General features: G+C 42.4%; 1 protein-coding gene across 2 annotated transcripts in view; it reads left to right on the top strand.

Annotated features, from left to right (window-relative positions):
• mtss1lb (MTSS I-BAR domain containing 2b) overlaps nt 1-19425 on the top strand; it is an 87610-nt gene extending 68185 nt beyond the window's left edge. The window contains exons 4-15 of one of the 2 annotated variants that reach the window (XM_072464989.1): nt 489-573; nt 2898-2989; nt 3554-3628; nt 7098-7255; nt 7624-7731; nt 7833-7930; nt 10477-10744; nt 12671-12745; nt 15895-16050; nt 16456-16641; nt 17927-18089; nt 18377-19425. In XM_072464989.1, the coding sequence (XP_072321090.1) occupies nt 489-573; nt 2898-2989; nt 3554-3628; nt 7098-7255; nt 7624-7731; nt 7833-7930; nt 10477-10744; nt 12671-12745; nt 15895-16050; nt 16456-16641; nt 17927-18089; nt 18377-19227 (2315 nt within the window). In that variant the 3' untranslated portion in view covers nt 19228-19425. The remainder of the gene's footprint in view (nt 1-488; nt 574-2897; nt 2990-3553; nt 3629-7097; nt 7256-7623; nt 7732-7832; nt 7931-10476; nt 10745-12670; nt 12746-15894; nt 16051-16455; nt 16642-17926; nt 18090-18376) is intronic. The other variant, XM_072464990.1, reaches the window with a different exon arrangement.
• Nucleotides 19426-19762: the final 337 nt, after the last annotated feature.

Genomic DNA, 19762 nt, shown 5'->3' with positions numbered 1-19762 from the left:
ACGGGAGGAAGACGTTTATTTGGATTGAAGGGTTTTAAACGTGGAGTGTCTCTGGAGCGGTGTAAACGCCGGGTCAATGGAGGCTGGTTAAAAGTTGTTGTGGTGGTTGATACCTACAAAGTAAATCCACTTTCTGTCGACTGATGATTTCAGTGTTTCCAAAAAATGATAAATATGTGTTATTGTTAGAAGCTGGAGCACAAAGACGTAACTCTGTAGTACCAGCTGACGTCCAATACGCACAAATAGTACTATGGCGTGTTATATTTTCTTCTATAATGTATATAATTGTCATTTCGAAGGTGAAGCAACACTTTTTAATCCTTTTCCCTGACATTTTAAGGCATGTATGTGCATTTTTCCAACTTATGACCGCATGAACCCTGAATTGGTGACAATTGTGGAGCCAAAAGGCCACTTCTGTGATTGGTTTGCGATGGCGTTATTAAAAGTGTGATTAAAAGTGTGAAACTGTTTTGTGTTTCCAGGGGCGACCAGAGACATTGGCTCGGCTCTCACAAGGATGTGCATGAGGCATCGCAGCATCGAGGCCAAACTTCGACAGTTCACAAAGTAAGAACTTAACAAATCTTTTCAAAATGTCATTTGATTTTTGTCATAAAATCAGAGAAAGGGCCAATAAAACATTCCCCTAACTGAAAATATAGATAATCGACATACTCGATCATATTTTGTTAGGGTTTTGTCCATGTTATAATGTTTTATTCTTCTCATTTACCACTCAAACTCGACTTTTGACTGATTCATGCATATTTGAGCAATCTTTATTATCTTGCATTCAAGATGCCACTGCTCTGCTCTCAGATTGATGATTGGCGGTGATGCACGTAGGATTCAGCAGTGTCGCATTTTGGCACAAATGGGGGAAAAAACAAACGATTCCACTCCTCGCTATTGTATTGTATGCTAACGCTAATACCTTCAGCTACATGAGGCACAGACAGAACTGTGGTAAGTGTCTGGTATGTTAACGTAACATATGAACAGTTATTCAGATAACTATAGCATAAAGAACATGCTAACACGTTTACCAAAGCATCAGTTTTACCCCAAATCACTAAATCCATTGAATTCTTCTTCCTCTGTGTCACTTCTAAACAACTCCACAAACTCCAGAGGTAGAGGAAGTGCAGGTTCTTCTTCTGCATCGTTTAGAGCCTAGAGCGCCCTCTTGTATGTGAAAATAACAAATAATATCACATATATGTCCCTCCGGAGTATAAGTTGCACCCCGGGCAAACTATAAAAAAAGTCTGGAAAATACAGTGTATGTATAGCAAGGAAAAGCATAACTATATTTTCTTGAATCCTTCTGTCTGTGTGTCACAATAACACCAGTGTTTTTCTTTTTATTTAAAGCTTTTGGTGGTTTTGTTTCTTCTGCATAGGCCCATCACTCACACAAACCAGGTCAAAACGTGTGAATTTTAACAGTTAAAATGTCCTAACCCGGCTCAATATGTAAAATGTAAATGAAGACCTTCAGCGGTGTGCATCACTGACCAATCAAGAGCCTTCACCCGGGGCCCACGTTCAGCCATTGTTTGCCCCTGCTCCCTCGCTCCATACATTACTCTAATGACTTTTCCACAGCCGAGCTCTTACGCCGATGTTAATGATGATTACGATATATGTCTACACTAATGGGGCCCTTTGAAGGTGAGGCCAGTATTCCATATTGTCTTACATTGACGCGGTGTGATATCTACGGCGGCTGCGGAGCGTGATGGACCGACTGGATCTGAATGTCAATGTTATTAAAGTTTAAGACTGGGCGAAAGTTTAACACCTCCTATGATTGGAACAACGCAAAGAACAGTAGCGTGGCCCCTGAGCGAGGAGGACACGCAACTTTGTAGAACACGGTGTCCTTTCTAGAACACGACTTCTTTGGAGATGATTTTGGAAGTTAAAACAAGTGACTAAATGTTTAAAAAAAAAAAAACTCTAGCAAGGCTTAGAGTGAAAATAACTAAAATACTAATACTTCAAATTTTCTATTTATTTTATTTATTTTATTTATTTTATTTATTTTATTTATTTTATTTATTTTATTTATTTTATTTATTTTATATAGATACAGCAGTTACCTTGGAAAAAGCTGATATAGGAAATAAATGTATTTTTCAACACCTTCAACACGTCTATGTGAGGCTTTTAGAACAATTCAATATAAAAAATAAAAAAAAACATGACAAATTAGCATAATAAGTATATAATAATAACAACAACATTTCACTAAAAATGATCATGTGGACCATCCAAAAGATGTTCTGAGCTGTGGAACTCCTCCGTCTGCCCCTGACCGAGGCTCTGGTGTCACGTCAGACAGAGCTCTGACGCCTGAGCTCGAACCAGAAAACAGCGGCGAGAAGTCAACCATTTAAAAGACAGTTTCAACGTGCTAAAACGTGCTAAAATGTGCAAAATGCTGATGCTTTTGGACGATATCACAATGACGCCACATCATCTGTTTTCTGCCAAATACCTTAAATTACCTGCTAATACAATGACACGACAATGACACGACAATGACACGACAATGACCTCGCCCTCAACACGGAGGTGAGACAAAACCATGAATACTTGTGCACTTACTTCCAAAATTACTCTTCTTGTGGCTTCTTATTTTGCAGTAAAGCTTTATTATTATCAGGCGACGAAACTCTAATACGAAGAATATGATAATACGCTCCTAAACTTCTCCTAAAGTCTTTTTCATGCTTAATTAAGGCAAAGATGAAGTCATTATAAAGTGCTACAGAGGTTTTGTCTTGTCTGTTCAGCTGTGTAAAGAAGCAGTTGTTGTAGCCGTATAAGTAAATTATTAATGTCTAATGTATGTTTTTCTCCTTGTGTTTCCCCATCATCCGCAGTGCGCTGATGGAGAGTCTGATCACGCCTCTCCAGGACAAGATCGAGGACTGGAAGAAGACGGCCAACCAGCTGGACAAGGATCACGCCAAAGGTACGGAGAAAAATCCCAGTTCTCCAAAGTTTTAAAAGCATTTCTACTACGAGATCAGTAACCGGACGACGCACCGGCCGACGAGGCGCGATACATAGTTTGCTGAAAGGTTTGAATGTTTGGCGTTGGAGGAAGATATTACCGTAAAATGACAATATCTCTTCCAACGCCGTTTGATCCGTAAAAAGCCTCAACTCCATTTCGTAAAGAGCAGTTCTTCCAATTGCCGAAGTATCGCTAGTTATTTTACGCACTGAAATATACAAAACTCTGTTGAAAATGAAATAGATAAACACCGCGTGCCATTTGAGGCCTTTTGAACGCCTTTCGAAAACCAAAGCCCTCCTCTGATCCCGACTTCAGACAGTCGCTTTATATTCAGCATTCACTTTGATACGCCGACTTTGTTATATTCCTCCAGGAGAGACTGTTTTACTGTTGACAGAGCTAATTGTACGCTGGAAAAAGAAGCGGAGTTGTTGCACACATTGGTTCCAGTAGCGCACATAATTGACCCGGGGCGGCCTGACATTCCGAGCTTTAAAACATCTCTGTTGATTCCAGAGTACAAGAGGTCACGCCACGAGATCAAAAAGAAGTCATCTGACACCATGAAGCTGCAGAAGAAGGCTCGCAAAGGTACGGACCACACGGAGAATAACCACTGACTTTGATTTACACCAGATCCCTGTTTTTTAATCGAAATGCAAGAGGTGCTTTGTACAAAATGATTTGTCACTCTCTGGACCGACAGCTGCACTGTTCTCTGGGAAAATGGGTTACTAGCTCCATCTAGTGGTAAGAAATATAAAAGCAGGTCATTACAACAAAGAGACCACACTTTTTTTCTCTCAAATACAGTCAAGATACTGTCAAAACCAGTGTCCAGTTACTGTTCTTAATGTAGATATTATAGAAATGTGTAAAAAAAACTGTAATATACCAAATCTTCACACATGGTTGAGTTGAAATGCAGGTATATTTGGCTTTGAAGATTGAGTGGAAGGCAGAGGAGATTTCCTGGCCTTGTCCCAATACCCACACTACGCACTACACACTACTAAAAATGCATGAAGTGTGTAAGTGCACAAGGGTGCAAGGGTGCAGGGGTGCGAAGAATGAGAATTGGGAGAGTCAGATAACTTCAGAGAACTTGTGTTGTTAATGTGATAAGGTAAAATATTCAGCAGCGTGAAAAAGATGTCAGCAGTGTTGTCAAGAAGCCACAGCCAAGCTCAGTTTCCCTTATTTACTGGCCACAAACAAGAACAGGATTCAAGTGTTTTGGACGGTCCACTTATTTATTCAAACTGATTTTTAAAGTAAACTGGCATTACTTTCCATTGTACTGTATTCAGTTAGCTCAGTGCCATTTGAAAACATCCCAGTGCTGAGAAGAAGGGACTAAGGACAGGGGATGCTGGCACATTTGTCTAAGGACACGGGATGCTGGGACATTTGTCTAAGGACAGGGGACATTTGTCTAAGGACACGGGATGCTGGGACATTTGACTAAGGACAGGAGATGCTGGGACATTTGTCTAAGGACAGGGGACATTTGTCTAAGGACACGGGATGCTGGGACATTTGTCTAAGGACACAGGATGCTGGGACATTTGTCTAAGGACACAGGATGCTGGGACATTTATCTAAGGACAGGGGATGCTGGGACATTTGTCTAAGGACACAGGATGCTGGGACATTTGTCTAAGGACACAGGATGCTGGGACATTTATCTAAGGACACAGGATGCTGGGACATTTATCTAAGGACAGGGGATGCTGGGACATTTGTCTAAGGACAGGGGATGCTGGGACATTTGTCTAAGGACAGGGGATGCTGGGACATTTGTCTAAGGACACAGGATGCTGGGACATTTGTCTAAGGACACAGGATGCTGGGACATTTATCTAAGGACACGGGATGCTGGGACACTAAGGACAGGAGACACTGGGAATTATACATCAGAATTTGTTTCAACAAATGTTTTGGGATTTCCGCTGCGCTTGTTTTTGTTTTTTTTGTCAAATCTAATTGTGATTTAAACATTAATTGTACTTTGTTTGTATGATATCGTATGATATGGAATGACTATGACACATTCACGTCTTGTTTTAAGTTGCGCTCTCAGTCGCTTCTATGATTTGTGTTTTCCGTTGCAGAAGTATGAGTTACTCTAACCTGTACTGCACTCTGGTCTTCCTCGTACTAACCTTAACCAGAAGTTCTGCTGTTTCTGCCCCTCTCTCTCTCTCTCTCGCTCTCTCTTTTTATTTTGCTCCTTCGCTCTCCCCTCGTCTCTGTCGCTGTCTCGTCCCATGTGTCTCGCTGTTGTAGAGATGCAGGGTAAGTATCGTTCAGTGTTTGCCGTTTACACGTCGTCGGTCACTTCATGTCGGGTCATACATCTGCTTAGAATTACATGTCCACTGTCAAAATCAGACTGTACTTCCCAGAGGTGAAGAGGAATGAGCAGAACATTATTGATATGTTACTTTTAAGTGTTACAATTAGTCTAATAGTGACGAAAACAAAGAAATGGCTTTAATTATTATCATTTATGCATTTTCCGATATGTCGCCTTAAGGGCAAGTTACACCCGCAAGCAGCGATGAAGGACCTTGAACCTCGCTAAAGCTGTTTTACAGATTCAGCATGAAATACAATGTGTAAATAATTGTCCAACAGTCGAGACTTTTAAATAATTGATTTGGATTTGTGAAAATGTGCAACAACAAAAAATCATTTACATAATAACATGCAAGCAATGTTATTAATAGTGATTAATTGTATTTTAAAAGTGTGATTATCTGTTTTATTTGTAATTGATTTGTAAATTGTAATTGATTAACTATTACATTATTTTTTTCTTTAACGTCAAGTCAAAAAAAGTAACAACATATCATTCAAAAAGTAGTAGTGTAAATAGGATCAGATTGGTGTCTACGCTTGATTACTTAAAGATGCCCTATGTCACTTTTCAGCCAGAGGGTCCATGACCAGCTCGTCTCCATGGAGATTGGATCGTTTTGTCTGGGATTTTCCACAGTATGACATTAAATGCATCTATTTGTGTTTTAATGGCTCAAAACACCTGTGAAAAACATACTGCGAGTTGTTGCCTCGCCACAGATCTCACCTGCTGTAACTCCGCCTTCTTGTCTCCTTGGCGATGGATGTGTTTAATGCCATACAGTGGGACATTCCAGGCACAGCGCACATTTACCCTCCACCAGAAAAGTTACGCAGATATTACTCTGAAGCAACAGTCCTCTCGAGTGCAAGTTCTCTGCACGTCCTCTAATCTCTGGGTAGTTTCATCTACGTTAGACTTTCCACCTCGTTGTGTTCTCGGGAGCCGGAGCTCAGTCGGCTCACGGCGACGGCGCCTGATGCAAACCTCCTGCATGACTTCCATTGCCGCACTGTTAGCTTTGTAGTCGCTCCATGGTTTCCTTTGACTCCTGCTCTTTCTGCATGCTGTCATTCTCTACAGTTTTGCACCGCTTGCTGTTTTAAATGACATCATCCACCGTAACTTAGGACGCATGTTGAATAAAGCTGTGGTCACGTGGATCTTGACATTGTTTAAAGATTTTTCACCAGTTTAGTAAGTGAAATTGGTTTGATATTTTATTACTATATTGATACATAGTTGTGGCACTTGGACCAGTCTTAGACCACATTTTATGCTTTTGCCATGGATGATTTTTTTACATTTTGCTTGTTTTCATTTGCAAATTTGGGGAGATTTTTTGCCAATTATTGTAAAAATATATAATTATGAATGCATGTGAGACTCACAGGAGATCTAACATCAGTTTATAAAGTCATTCATTCAATCTGTTTATACATCTAGAGATTGCGGCGATCTTTTACTTAAAACATTCCCGTTTGCATGTTGGGCCTAACAATAAATCCATTGTAGGATAGGGCCAATGCCTTGGAGGAAGTCACGGTCTCTAAGTGCTCCATGTCCGGTTTAACATTCACTGCAGCGCTCGCTCATGATGCCATTTACTCTGTGCTTTGCTCTGATTCCTTCAGAGGAGAGTTGACTCTGTTGTTTTGCCCTCACCTTGACCTCCAGTGTGCCCTCGCTCCCCAGGTCGTGGAGACCTGCAGCCTCAGGTGGACAGTGCCATGCAGGACGTGACAGACATGTGCCTGCTGATGGAGGAGACCGAGAAGCAGGCGGTGAGGAGGGCCCTGGTGGAGGAGAGGGGCCGATTCTGCACATTTATCGGTTTTCTGCAGCCTGTGGTGGTAAGAGCAAGAAACACACTGTTAACCCAGAGTTTCTGATCAATTTGATATGTAATTGTCAAAATGGAGCATAAAAGGTCCTAAGGGGACAGACAAATGGAATGTATGTGTCACCGCCTTCACAGGGTATACAGTATTTGTCCCCTCTGAGACTTTTGGTGATCAGTTGCGTATCCTTGCACTTGAAGCGAATAGTTTAAAAATGTTTAGCCTAATCAGGAAGAAAGCGTATACTTTTCATTCTATTCATTTAGCGCGAGTCAGATGTGAACACACTGGATAATGTCATGATCATGTACAGTACGTTGGACTCATGAGTTACAGTTTGTGTGATACTGTATGTACCTAAGTCCAGACTGATTTGACAGAACGGGGAGATTGCCATGTTAGGAGAGATCACACACCTCCAGGCCATTATCGATGACCTCACTGTGTTGACCACCGACCCTCACAAACTGCCCGCTGCCAGTGAACAGGTAACGGGAAAACTTAGCTCATAAATCATGTCATTTATCAAATTTGTACTGAACAGAAATGGATGAATTTAAGCGTTATTACATTTTTTTCTTCTGATTAGGTGATTAAAGATCTGAAGGGCTCCGACTACACCTGGTCCTATCAGACTCCGCCCTCTTCCCCCAGCAGCTCCGGCTCACGCAAGAGCAGCATGTGCAGGTATACTCACAGGTATATGTCCCAGAATGGAGGCGACTGGAGACATTTTCATGATTGACTGAAGATCTGTATTTCACCCTGGAGAGACGCAGAGACGACAAAGAAAGGACTGTTTATCAAGCTTTATTACGTGGGTTATTTGGCGCGGAAGACATTGCGATCATGGGCACTCCATGATCTATTTGTATTAGATGTCTCCCCCCAGGGCCTGGAGACTGGTGGTGGTAGATATGGTGAGAGGGTAGATGATTAGGACGAGAGGGATGCAGAGGAGGAGGAGCGGAGGTGGTAGGTCGCAGTATGGTCTGAAGCGGCCGATCCAACTGAGTGAGGGTTCATATGGGACCGGCTGTGCGCTGATGGGAGCAGTGGTGCGACGGGGAGGAGTGACTTGGGTGCATTGATTGAAGATGGGGAGCAGGTGCGAGGGGCGATGTCCCGGGAATCCCCTGTCCTTGGGACTCTCCTTCTCGGCCAGGAAAAACTACAAAAACCTCCATGGGAAAAAGTAGAAACCTGGAGGAGTTCTGTGGTGAAGGAGAGATCTGAACTCTCACAGACGGACAGGCCGGACTGGGTGCGTTGATTGAGCTGGGGAGCAGGTGGCCTTGATGTAGATGGTGGAGTTAGGTCTTCCAGGCTGAATTTACGCAGGCTTCATTTGTCCAGTAAAACCTTCAAAATCCAACTTTCCAAAGGAAGCGTGAGTAGCGAGGAGGAGGTTTGCTGCCATTGGCCACACTGGTCACATACAACAAAAAATTAAACAAAAAATGGGGGCAAATGATTAATTCACGATAGCTTCATGGTTAAATTGATAAAGGTTTGGGTTTTGGTGTCAGTGTTAAATGTCAAATTGTTATCAGTAAAATATATGTTTGGTTTGAACCGAGCACTGATTGGTCAAGTTTATGGAATTTTAAATCACAGTCTTGCATACAGTTCCTTTTAAATGATATGATTATGTAAAACACAATAGTAAATGTCTTTATGCCACGGCTCTGACATCACTCTGCATCTTGAATGGTTTTCTTTTGCCAAATTGACCTTCATTTTTCATGTATTGAGACATTCTGAGGCTAATCCCAGTTTCTCCAGTGAAATCCCATTGTTCCACTTCACTTTTGCGTCCAGTTGCGTCCAATCTGAAATGTAGAAACGTATTTGTTACTCATATTTGCACTCACGATGCATTCAAGTGCCATCAGACAGCACCGTGTGCGTAGCTCCGACTCGTGCCACGTTCAGGGGCAATCAGAAAGAGGAGCCTGTGTGTTGTGTGTTTGATCACGGGCCCTTTTGTCTGCGCCTCCTCCGCTCATCGTTGTCTGTCACGTTCACTTATTCATATGAAACCGGAGACAGACACCTGCAGATATTAATACTGAGCGGGAAAAGCTGCGCCCTAAATATGAAGCTTTGTGGAGTTTTGTCTGGGAACCATGTCTGCCAGTCACGGTGTTGACACAGAGGACGTATTCAGACTACTTTGTACAAGTTTAGAAGCGCAAAAAAAGTATTTACGCAGCAAAGTTTCTTCATTATGAATATACACAAAATAAATTTCCATCCAGCTATACTGTTACCGTATTTTCCGGACAATAAGTTGCACTTTATTTCATAGTTTTGGCCAGGGTGCAACTTATACTTATATATATTTATACTTATATACTTATACCCCGGAGTGACTTATATGTGTTTTTTCTTCTCTATTATGCATTTTTTGGCTGGTGCGACTTATACTCCGGAAAATACGGTATATACAACAGAGCTACGTAGATCTCATACACAATGCACACAAGGACAGTTGAATTGCGTATTGTCCAATTTTTGGGTAAATGGACAAAGGTCTAACTGCTACTATCGATCATTAGTGCATAACATGTTTCACATATGTATTAAAAAATGTAAAATGTGTTACAGGAGTAAGACAATCTGCATGGCATTTCCGTAGTGAAATAATTATGGCCAAACCAAACTCTAATTAACTAGTTTTTATAAATCAGCAATCTAACTGTGGAGTTCAGGACATTTCCCAGGTTTCGAAGGATCAAATTTCAAATCAGAATTTTGGTTTGTTTAAATAGTATTAGTTTTTTTTTTATATTTTATCTCTTCTTCTTCAATCCAAATTGGCAGATTAGATTTTATTTAGATTTTTTTTTAATACATCTTTATTAAATGTTGTGACCGGCAAAGTAATAGCTTGTCATTAAGAAAAAGGTAAAAATATCAATAGATCAGTTCATATATTCAGTTTTGATTCATATTCATTCACATTAATTTTTATATGCATAATGTTAACATAAAATAATGCTCATAACCTCCCCTCTCTCCATCTTTCTCTCCCTCTTTCCTCCTTCATCCACTGCCTCATCCCTCCCTTTGTCTGCTTGTGCTGCCCTCTTTCTCTGTTTTTGTTGTTGTTTTTTATTACTTTCTGGAACGACCTGCTCCCCCCGCTCCGGACCTCCTCACACCATACGGACCAATCACATCGCACTCTTCCACCCCTTCCACCCCCACCCCCCTCTTCCCGTCCACAGCAGCGTCAACAGTGCTCACAGCAGTGCCTCCCGTTCGTCAGGAGGGGGCAGCATTGCCGGGGGCTCCCTGCCTCACTCGCCGACCTCTTCCTCCTCCTCCTCCTCGGTCCGGTACCGCAGCAGCCTGCCGCACCAGCCTCCTCCACCGGGGGGCCTCGCGGCACACCGGCTCAGCAGCGTCTCCTCGCACGACTCGGGATTCGTGTCCCAGGACGCCAACATCTACTCCAAACCCCCGTCGCCCATGCCCTCGGACATCACCAGCCAGGTACGAAGAGGGAATGTGAAGGTTGTACAGCGAGTGACGTTCTGGTGACGGAACAGGAGCAAATTATTGAAACAAATAATGAAAGATTGCATTTTCACACACACGGATTAGAAGGATTGGGTCTGTACTGGTGACTGGGGGGATGTACCTGTCCTCCCCGTGCACGTCGACACACAAATATGACTGAAATATGAAGGGTTTATCACAATTATGAACTGCTAAAGAGTGTTACTAGGTTATCATTTAGTTATTTCTACTTGTACATGGTCCCTTTTAATACAGAAAACATATTACGGTATTTTCCGGACTATAAGTCGCACCGGAGTATAAGTCGTACCAGCCAAAAAATGCATAATAGAGAGGAATAAAACATATATAAGTTGAACTGGAGTATGAAATTCTGTTGCAAGTGTGAAAATAACAAATAATGTCTGTAAGTATAAGTATAAGTTGCGCCCCACCCAAAACTATGAAAAACAGTGCGACTTATAATCCGGTAAATACGGTAATCACGTCTTTGGCTAGGAAAAAAATACAATAACGACCTTCAGTAAATAAAAAGTGGCCTGGTTTCTTTTTTTCTGCCATTTTTATTCAAGCTGTTAGTGTTTTTTCATCACCAGCCACGGATTAAGATAAGATATTCCTTTATTGTCCACACATGGGGAAATTTCATTGTTGCAACACAGGTAGATACAGAGGAAAAGTACAGATAACTTATAGGAAGTTTGAAAAACACTCTCAATAGAATATATTATATTATTAATATATTATATATTTAATAACCCACTTTTTCAATATTTAATAACAGTCAGTTTTTGGAGGTGGCGTGTTCATTGAAATATAACGTTAGTGTTGCCATGCTTCAGAACATTCTCCATGCAGAGAGATGGGTGTCATACTGTGGAATATTACAGTCCAAGGAACATTTCCATGGAAACAAGCTGGAGCAGGTTTTTTCTGAATTTCTTTTAGTGCAGTAAAACTATACCACATGGAAAAACGTCAGTACTGGGGGTTTAAAGTGTTTCTTTTGCCCGGTGGTGGAGTGGCCTAAGCTGCAGCACGTCTGTCAGGCTCTGGGCCGGATCGATGCCCGGCGCTGACAATTTGCTAAATGTCCTCCCTGCTCTTTACTTGCCTTTCGCCTTGCACTGTTCTGTCTAATAAAGCCTTGGAAATAGCAAGATTTGTATCATTTTTCGCACAAAGTAGCATATTATTACTATAGTTAATACGTTTTCAGGTGGAGGATCTGAAACCTTCTATTCTCTGTGGAATAGTTGCCAGAAATAATCCACAAAATTGCATAAAACATAGTCATTTCAAAGCAGGTGAAACCACTAAACCAAGTATATGTAGGATGATATAACACTGTGCATACTGTGAGGAGGCTTGCATCTCCACAAACCTGACAAATGACACAGAAATGTTGTTCCTTTGAATATAATATTACATAGTATGGTATAAACTATCTGCATGGAGAATGTTCTGAAGGATTTACATGGAATCATTCCAGTGAGTTATGTATCGTTACTTTTTAAATTGTAAAAATGCCTGTAATTGTACACATCATAGATCGATAGTTTGTAGCATACTCTGGAACATTCCGTGCAAAGCAATAACATGTTTTTGGATGCCAGAAAACATACATAGTGCACCTTTAAACCCACCTTAGTTTGCCTTCTATTACTGTATTTAAGGTTTATTGTAGCAATGACAAAATGTATCTAGTAACCTCAGTTATTTAGAATTGTATATGAATTCCTACATCGATAAAGATAATAATGGGAATGTTAAATGTCATACACTTTCATCTAATCTAATCAAAAGTTTCAGCCGAAATATCAGACCTTTTAGACACGTCCTCAGAATGTATCGGCCCCGTTCGCTCTGAAGTGAAGGTCATTTCTCTTTGTGCCACAGAAATCCTCCAGCTCTGCTTCCTCCGAGGCGTCCGAGACGTGCCAGTCGGTCAGTGAATGCAGCTCGCCCACAACTGTGAGTACCTTTAGTCACCTGCTCACCGTGCCATTCAGACGAGGCGATGCAGCCGTGTTCAAAACCCCCGCTGGAACTTGGAGAATAACTCTGGAGTGCACATAACAAAGCACGCACACACAAAGGCTCGAAGCTTCTGTTATTTTCTCACAGATCTAACACTTATCGACAAAAAATGCTGAAGATTTTTTTTAATTACCTGTGAATAAAACAATCAGGTGTGCCCCGCAGGTCAATGACAAGTTGTAATAGGATTTTTGCTCAGTGTGCTTATTCACAGTAGCAATAAAGACAGAAAAAGACTGAAATATGAGGAGTTTATCGCAATTATGAACTGCTAAAGAATGTTATTAAGTTATCATTTAGTTATTTCTACTTGTACATGGTCCCTTTTAATACAAAAAACATATTACCGTATTTTCCGGACTATAAGTCGCACCAGCCGAAAAAAGCATGGTAGAGAAGAAAACACTTATATAAGTTGCACTGGAGTATGAAATAAGGTTGCAAGTGTGAAAATAACAAATAATGTCACATATAAGTCAGTATGTAAGTATAAATATAAGTTGTACCCCACCCAAAACTATGCAAAAAGGTCCGATTTATTGTTCGGAAAATACGGTAATCACGTGTTTGGCTAGGAAAAAAATACAATAACAACCTTTAGTAAATAATGAGTGGCCTGTTTTCTTTTTTTCTGCCATTTTTATTCAAGCTGTTTGTGTTTTTGTAACGTTGCTCATATTAGAAATCCGGTCTTCGTACCAATCCAATGACAAAGCTCAATTTAGGTGTCAAGATTTTGTAAAAGCTCCCGCACAACAAACTTCGCCGGTGCCTTTTTCCTCCACTTAATTGGCGTGGACACAATAAAAACCACATTGCATTTTTATTCATGTGAAACCTCGTCTTGCCGTTGAAAATTACATCCCCCGAAAGAAAGGGAGAAAAAAAAGTGTGATTTGTTTTTCCCATTGTGGGCGTGATGACGCAGAGGCAAAGTCAACACGGTGTTGTGCCGACGCGTCCGTCACACTCGGGCGGGTTTCCACTGCGTTCACCTTCGCTTGATTGCCCGTCGCCGTCCAGAATGCAGTTCTCATTGAAACGGCGAGCATTGTCGGACGAGGCCGCGTTCTCGTTCGCTGAAACCGGCGTGACGGGATGCTGGGTTTAATCAATAGAAGAATGTGGTAGAGCAGAATTCTGAATGATTCCGACATGTTTTGGGCCTTTTAAACGATGTGAATATGCAGCGTTTACCGTGTGGAGCGTTTCGTGACCTTGTGTTTGAACTGACTCACACTTCTGACCGTGGCACAGTCGTAGAGCCTGATCTTCTGCCTTCTTTGCACTTGAACTTCCTGACTTCAAAAGAGCTACATGAGTTACGATCACGTCAAGTCAGAATATTAACCTTGATATTTAATAATTAAAAACAGAAATTTGGCTGGTTTCACTATCTTATTTCTTTTTCCTTCATTTATGTAGTTCAAAGCAGGAGTACCCTACTTTTTGTTTGCGGAATATTACATTATGTTTAGAAAAATGCCGTATTTTCTGGTCGCACCAGCCAAAAAATGCATAATAGAGAAGAAAAAAACACATATAAGTCGCACTGGAGTATAAGTATAAGTATATAAGTATCAATATAAGTATAAGTCGTACCCGGCCAAAACTATAAAAAAAAAAGGTGTGACTTAAAGGTGTGAAAATACGGTATATATTCAGACACTCCAAAGAAACATGAGCTGTACAAAGAAGTTATTTGTACACAAAGTTATTTATATATGAAGTTATTTATATATGAAGTTATTTATATGGCCGAGCAAACCGTACGGTGCTTACAATAAAACCATGCACACTGTGGCATGGGTGTGGACAAAAAAGAGGATCTACCAATAGCAGAGCCCAACAAATAAATAAATACATTTATTTTTTTCCCCTATAAAGTTTAATGTATAAGCAGCTATAGGTTCAAACAGATTCATTAATTGATCATTATCTGGACTGTGGACTTTGACCTCTTATATGCTAATGATATGATATTTATTGTATTTTCCGGACTATAGGTTGCACCTTTTTTCATAGTTTTGGCCGGGGTGCGACTTATAATTTCGCTTATATTTATACTTATACACTTATACTTATACTCCAGAGTGACTTATATGTGATATTATTTGTTATTTTCACACTTGCAACCACATTTCATACTGCAGTGCGACTTATATATGTTTTTTTCTTCTCTATTATGCATTTGGCTAGTGCGACTTATACCCAGAAATTACAGGGAGGTGATGTGTTTTATGGGCGTAGAGCAGTAATAACCCCAAAATTAAACGGAAAATGCATATATTTACTGTCTGTTTCGAGATCTTTTCATCTTAGCGTGCCACAGTGTCAAAATATTTAAACAACTTTAAAGGTGTACAATGTCTGCCACCTGGAGGGGTCTCGATGTAACTGCTTTGCCTGAAATGTTCCACGGCACAGCATTACACAAGTTACAGGTCAGATCAGTGGAGAGGTGACCCAGCTCACAGCAAGAATTTCAGTTTTTTGAGCTATTATTGGATGATGGAAACGCCTGTAAATTGAATAAATGCCAGATACACACATTTAAATTGTACCGTGGAGCATTCCAGACAAAACAATAACAGCATCACCACCACTGCCAGAAAGGTTACACAGTGCACCTTTAAGTGAACCAGAAGATATGCATAATGTGTATATCGTTTATAAAGTAAGAAATGCCACAAAAGTTCTGCAATAATAACTTATGTCAACTAAGTAAGGGTTTACAAAGTGATATTTCTGCACTATTGTGATACATTTTTCAAACATTTCTCGTATTTAAACCTTAATAATGCATTTGAAGGTAACACAAACTGGACAAATAAATGAACGGTTGAGATTTCAAAAGATCAAACTCAATATCCTGAAGCGAAGGCCCTTTTTCTCGCGGCGATGTGACGTCCGCGGCTCGTCCCGGCCTGTTTGTTGTCCCCTGTTCTCTCTGATGCTCTGACTTGTCTCTCGTCCCGCAGTTTGTTGTCCCCTGTTCTCTCTGATGCTCTGACTTGTCTCTCGTCCCGCAGTTTGTTGTCCCCTGTTCTCTCTGATGCTCTGACTTGTCTCTCGTCCCGCAGTTTGGCCCGTCCTTCGCTACCTTCCGCCCCGCTCTCTCTCACTCAGGCCCCACCAGACCTCTTTCTGTCATTCTTCCCGTTCCTGCGTCCCCACCCTATATCCGCCCCTCCGGATCCAGCTCCTCCTCTCCCACATCAAAGGTTCCTATCTGGAAGGTTCGTTCCCCCATACGCTTCCCCTCTCTTCCCCGTTGCACCTTTTTTTTTTTTGTCTCCTGTTGCGTCTCATGAGTTTTACCACATCATCACACATAACATCGCTTTTGATTCCCAATTTCCACTTTGTTTGCTGTTTGACGTGTGTGCATGCATTTGATTTGTCTTTGGCTCACCCCTTTTTTAATAATACAAAGATAATATTGAGACTAAATTGCCCTCCGCCCCCACACACACCCATACGCTCGCTCGAGCCGGGAAATCCACTAAGAAAGCCTCCGTCTCTGCACTCAGATGAAGGGCTCAGAACTGCTGGATGGCGGACAAGTCTGCGCCGGTCCTTCTCCTCTGTTTGGCTCTTTTATTAATCCCGCTCACCTCCTCCTCCCCCCCGTCCCCCCCCAGGACTGGTCCAAAGCAGGTCAGTACGAGCAGCCAGTGGCGGCGGCGGCGGCGGTGCAGCGGAGGAAGGAGCCCCTGGACAGGCTGAGGGAGAGCGAGGGGTCCCCCAGCGCACAGGCGTACGCGGGGCCATCGCACGCTGAGGACGCGCAGAGGGCCAGGATGGGTGCGGTTGCCATGGCGAGCAAGGTGAGCGTGGACTGGGAGGAGAGCAAGTGTTTCTATGACGTGTTGTTGTTTAGTTTGACTGTATTAGAGGTGGACGATGCATCGATTATTGTGAGTGTTTTGAAGATTTGCATAATGTGTATATTGTTTATAGTAAAAAATGCAACCAAAGTTCTGCAAATTTCTGTAAACTTTCAAGTAAGTGATATGTCTGCACTTTTGTGATACATTTTTCACTTATTTAAACCTCAATAATGCATTTGAAGGCATGTTTCAACACATTTCTGTTGGACGGACATAATACTTTCTGATTATCATTATCGGGATACTTGTCCAAAAAAAGTATTGATATTGATATTCATTTTTGTCAATATCGTCCAGCCTTAATGTGTATTTGTGTAATTCAAGGCGATGACAATGTTTTGTATTATTTTCTTATCTCAAAGGAGCAATTCAAAAAACCAAAAAAAGCAACAACAAAGGGACATTCAAAAGAAATAATTAGAAGTGTTGACGTGAAAAGAGCATTAGTAGGGATGGTTTATCGGTGATATCGTATCGGCCCAATATTAAAAGGTTTTGGCATCGATATTTGGTCCCCTATACTGCCCCGGTTGCTATGCGCCCGTGTGTCATTCCCAGTTTGTCCTCAGTGGAACAGATTTGTCCTTTTAAACATAAAAAAAATGGAAATTCAAGTTAATTTGTGAACTTAACTTTAACTTTAACTAATTTGTGGTCCTTGCTGTGGATTTTACAAGTACTAAAGAGAATTGCAATCTGCAGATATTGGTTACTGGCCACAACAATAAGAGAAATATTAAGTATTGCTATCGACACCAAAAATTCACACTGGACTTATTTTTTAGCGGTTTATTTGCTATTTTGTTGCTTTTCATTTCATTACGCATTAACAGATGGAGGCAGTGTAATTAGGCAGGGGTCTCCACACAGCACATTGCAAATGGTCCCCTCGAAGCTAGATACGGCCCTGGCATCAGAATAGAATAGTAAATCCACTGGTGCTAATTTGTTAGATGTGAACTAGCCTCGACAGGATTACCTCCATTTGAATTTTAATTGTGCATAGAAAAAAATACAGCGGCATAATTGCTTGTATTCATGCAAGTTTTCTCCGAGCCAATTAGTTACAAAATGAATACATTCGCTGCAAAAACACTCTTCACACTTTTTTTCATTTCAGGATAAGTAAACAAACTGTTAATTCAAATTTGGGAGAATAAGTACATTATTCAAAACGACCCATGTGTGAATTGGCTCTTTTGATTGGTGCGTGTGTTTCCAGCATGGAGATGACGCTTCTCCTGCAGCTAGTGACCTGGCCATGGTGCTGACCAGAGGACTGAGCATGGAGCAGAAGAGCAACCGAGACTCGCTGCATTACTCCAGCGGCTACAGCACTGAGACCACCACCCCGTCATGTTCCGAAGACACCATCCCTTCACAAGGTAACGCCGCCGAGACTCGCTTCCAACGGGCTAGAAAGGGAAACATTGGACTAGAACGTACTGAAAGATTCTTACAAAGTGTCTGACACAGAGGAAGTGCCAAACTTATTACAAAATGAATCATGGATGAACAGATTGCCATCGCCGTCTCATCTGTTCTCGTCTCAGCAGAAGGCAGTGGTTATAGCTTCGAAACTTCACAGTCAAGTCATGTTCGCCACAAGGAGATCACATTCGACTGTGTTTCTGATGCTTTGTTCTCATGTCTTGGTCTGCTTTGATCCTAGGCTCGGATTACGACTGCTACTCTGTGAACGGAGATACCGAGGGCACAGACGGACAGACAGAGTTTGATAAATCCTCCACAATTCCACGGCATTCCAACATCGCTCAAAACTATCGGCGGATGATCCAGACCAAGAGGCCAGCCAGCACTGCCGGCCTGCCCAGCGGAGTGCTGGGTCCTGGGGTTCACGGGATACCGGGGCAGCCTGGTGGAGGTGGTGGAGGAGGAGCTGGAACTCCTGGCACAGCCACCATCCGCCGGACTCCATCCACTAAACCGGGTGTGAGACGCACACTGTCCAACGCGGGGCCCATACCCATCCGACCACCCATTGTGCCTGTGAAGACGCCCACTGTCCCCGGGGACTCGCACTCGCTCGGGGCCAGTGGGGGACACGCTGGAGTCCCTGTGCGCACGGGGAGCGAGGAGTGTGTGTTCTTTGCTGGTGCGGAGGACTCACAGGGAGCGCTGGATTATGTGAAGGCATCACCCAAGCGCCTCAGCCTGCCCAACACGGCCTGGGGGTCAGGGGCCGCTCTGGAGGTCTATGCCCAGCAACACGGCCTGGGCATGGGCATGGCTTCAGGATCAGACGAGGAACAAATGATCGCTGCCAATCGTCACAGTCTGGTGGAGAAGATCGGCGAGCTAGTGGCCAGCGCACACGCCCTCGGAGAAGGCCAGTTTCCTTTCCCCACACTTCCTGATGATCCGGCCACGCCACCATCTGGCTCCGGTGAGGCTCAGACAGAGGGGGCCGAGGGGACTGGGGACATGCTGACCACCATCAGGAGAGGCGTCCGCCTTCGCAAGACTGTGTCCAATGACCGCTCAGCACCTCGCATCTTGTGATGAAAAAGAAGCAGGAAGACAAGATGTTGTCAGCCAGTAGTCAGGTGCAACTGCATAGAGATACACAAAATTAACCATCTAGGGATAAATCAACAGAAGAGGAATGAAAACAAAAACATACACGTGTTTAAAACCATCTTTAGAGTATAATATATGAAATATAACAATGATAAAACATAATAAACATTAACATGCTGAGGAGTAAAATAATGAGGGGCTTTAGCAGGCCACCGTGACTAGTGTGTGTTGGACGCATGTGTGTCTTCAGTTCATCCTCACCCAGGGATGGAGGCATCTGCAGGACAAACTGTGACAAAGAGAAGTGCTTCTGGAGAGAAAGACTGGGTTCCACGTTCTAGTTATCGCAGTTGTGCTCTCCGCTAACCGCTGGTCTAGTGCCACATGAAGGGACTGATGAAGAGGAGAGAGGTGCCATGTGACTGCTGGATCTGAACCGGGCAACGCACTGTACCTACTACGGCCCAACTCCACTCAAGCTTAGGCACTAGCATGGGGAGCTAACAGCCTCCTTTAG

Source organism: Eucyclogobius newberryi, unplaced genomic scaffold (assembly GCF_026437365.1).
Source record: "Eucyclogobius newberryi isolate DKJ021-1_F unplaced genomic scaffold, fEucNew1.0.hap1 SCAF_5, whole genome shotgun sequence".
Lineage (NCBI taxonomy): Eukaryota > Metazoa > Chordata > Actinopteri > Gobiiformes > Gobiidae > Eucyclogobius > Eucyclogobius newberryi.
Note: the sequence above shows the minus strand (reverse complement) of the source record. Positions and strands in the feature narration are given on the sequence as shown.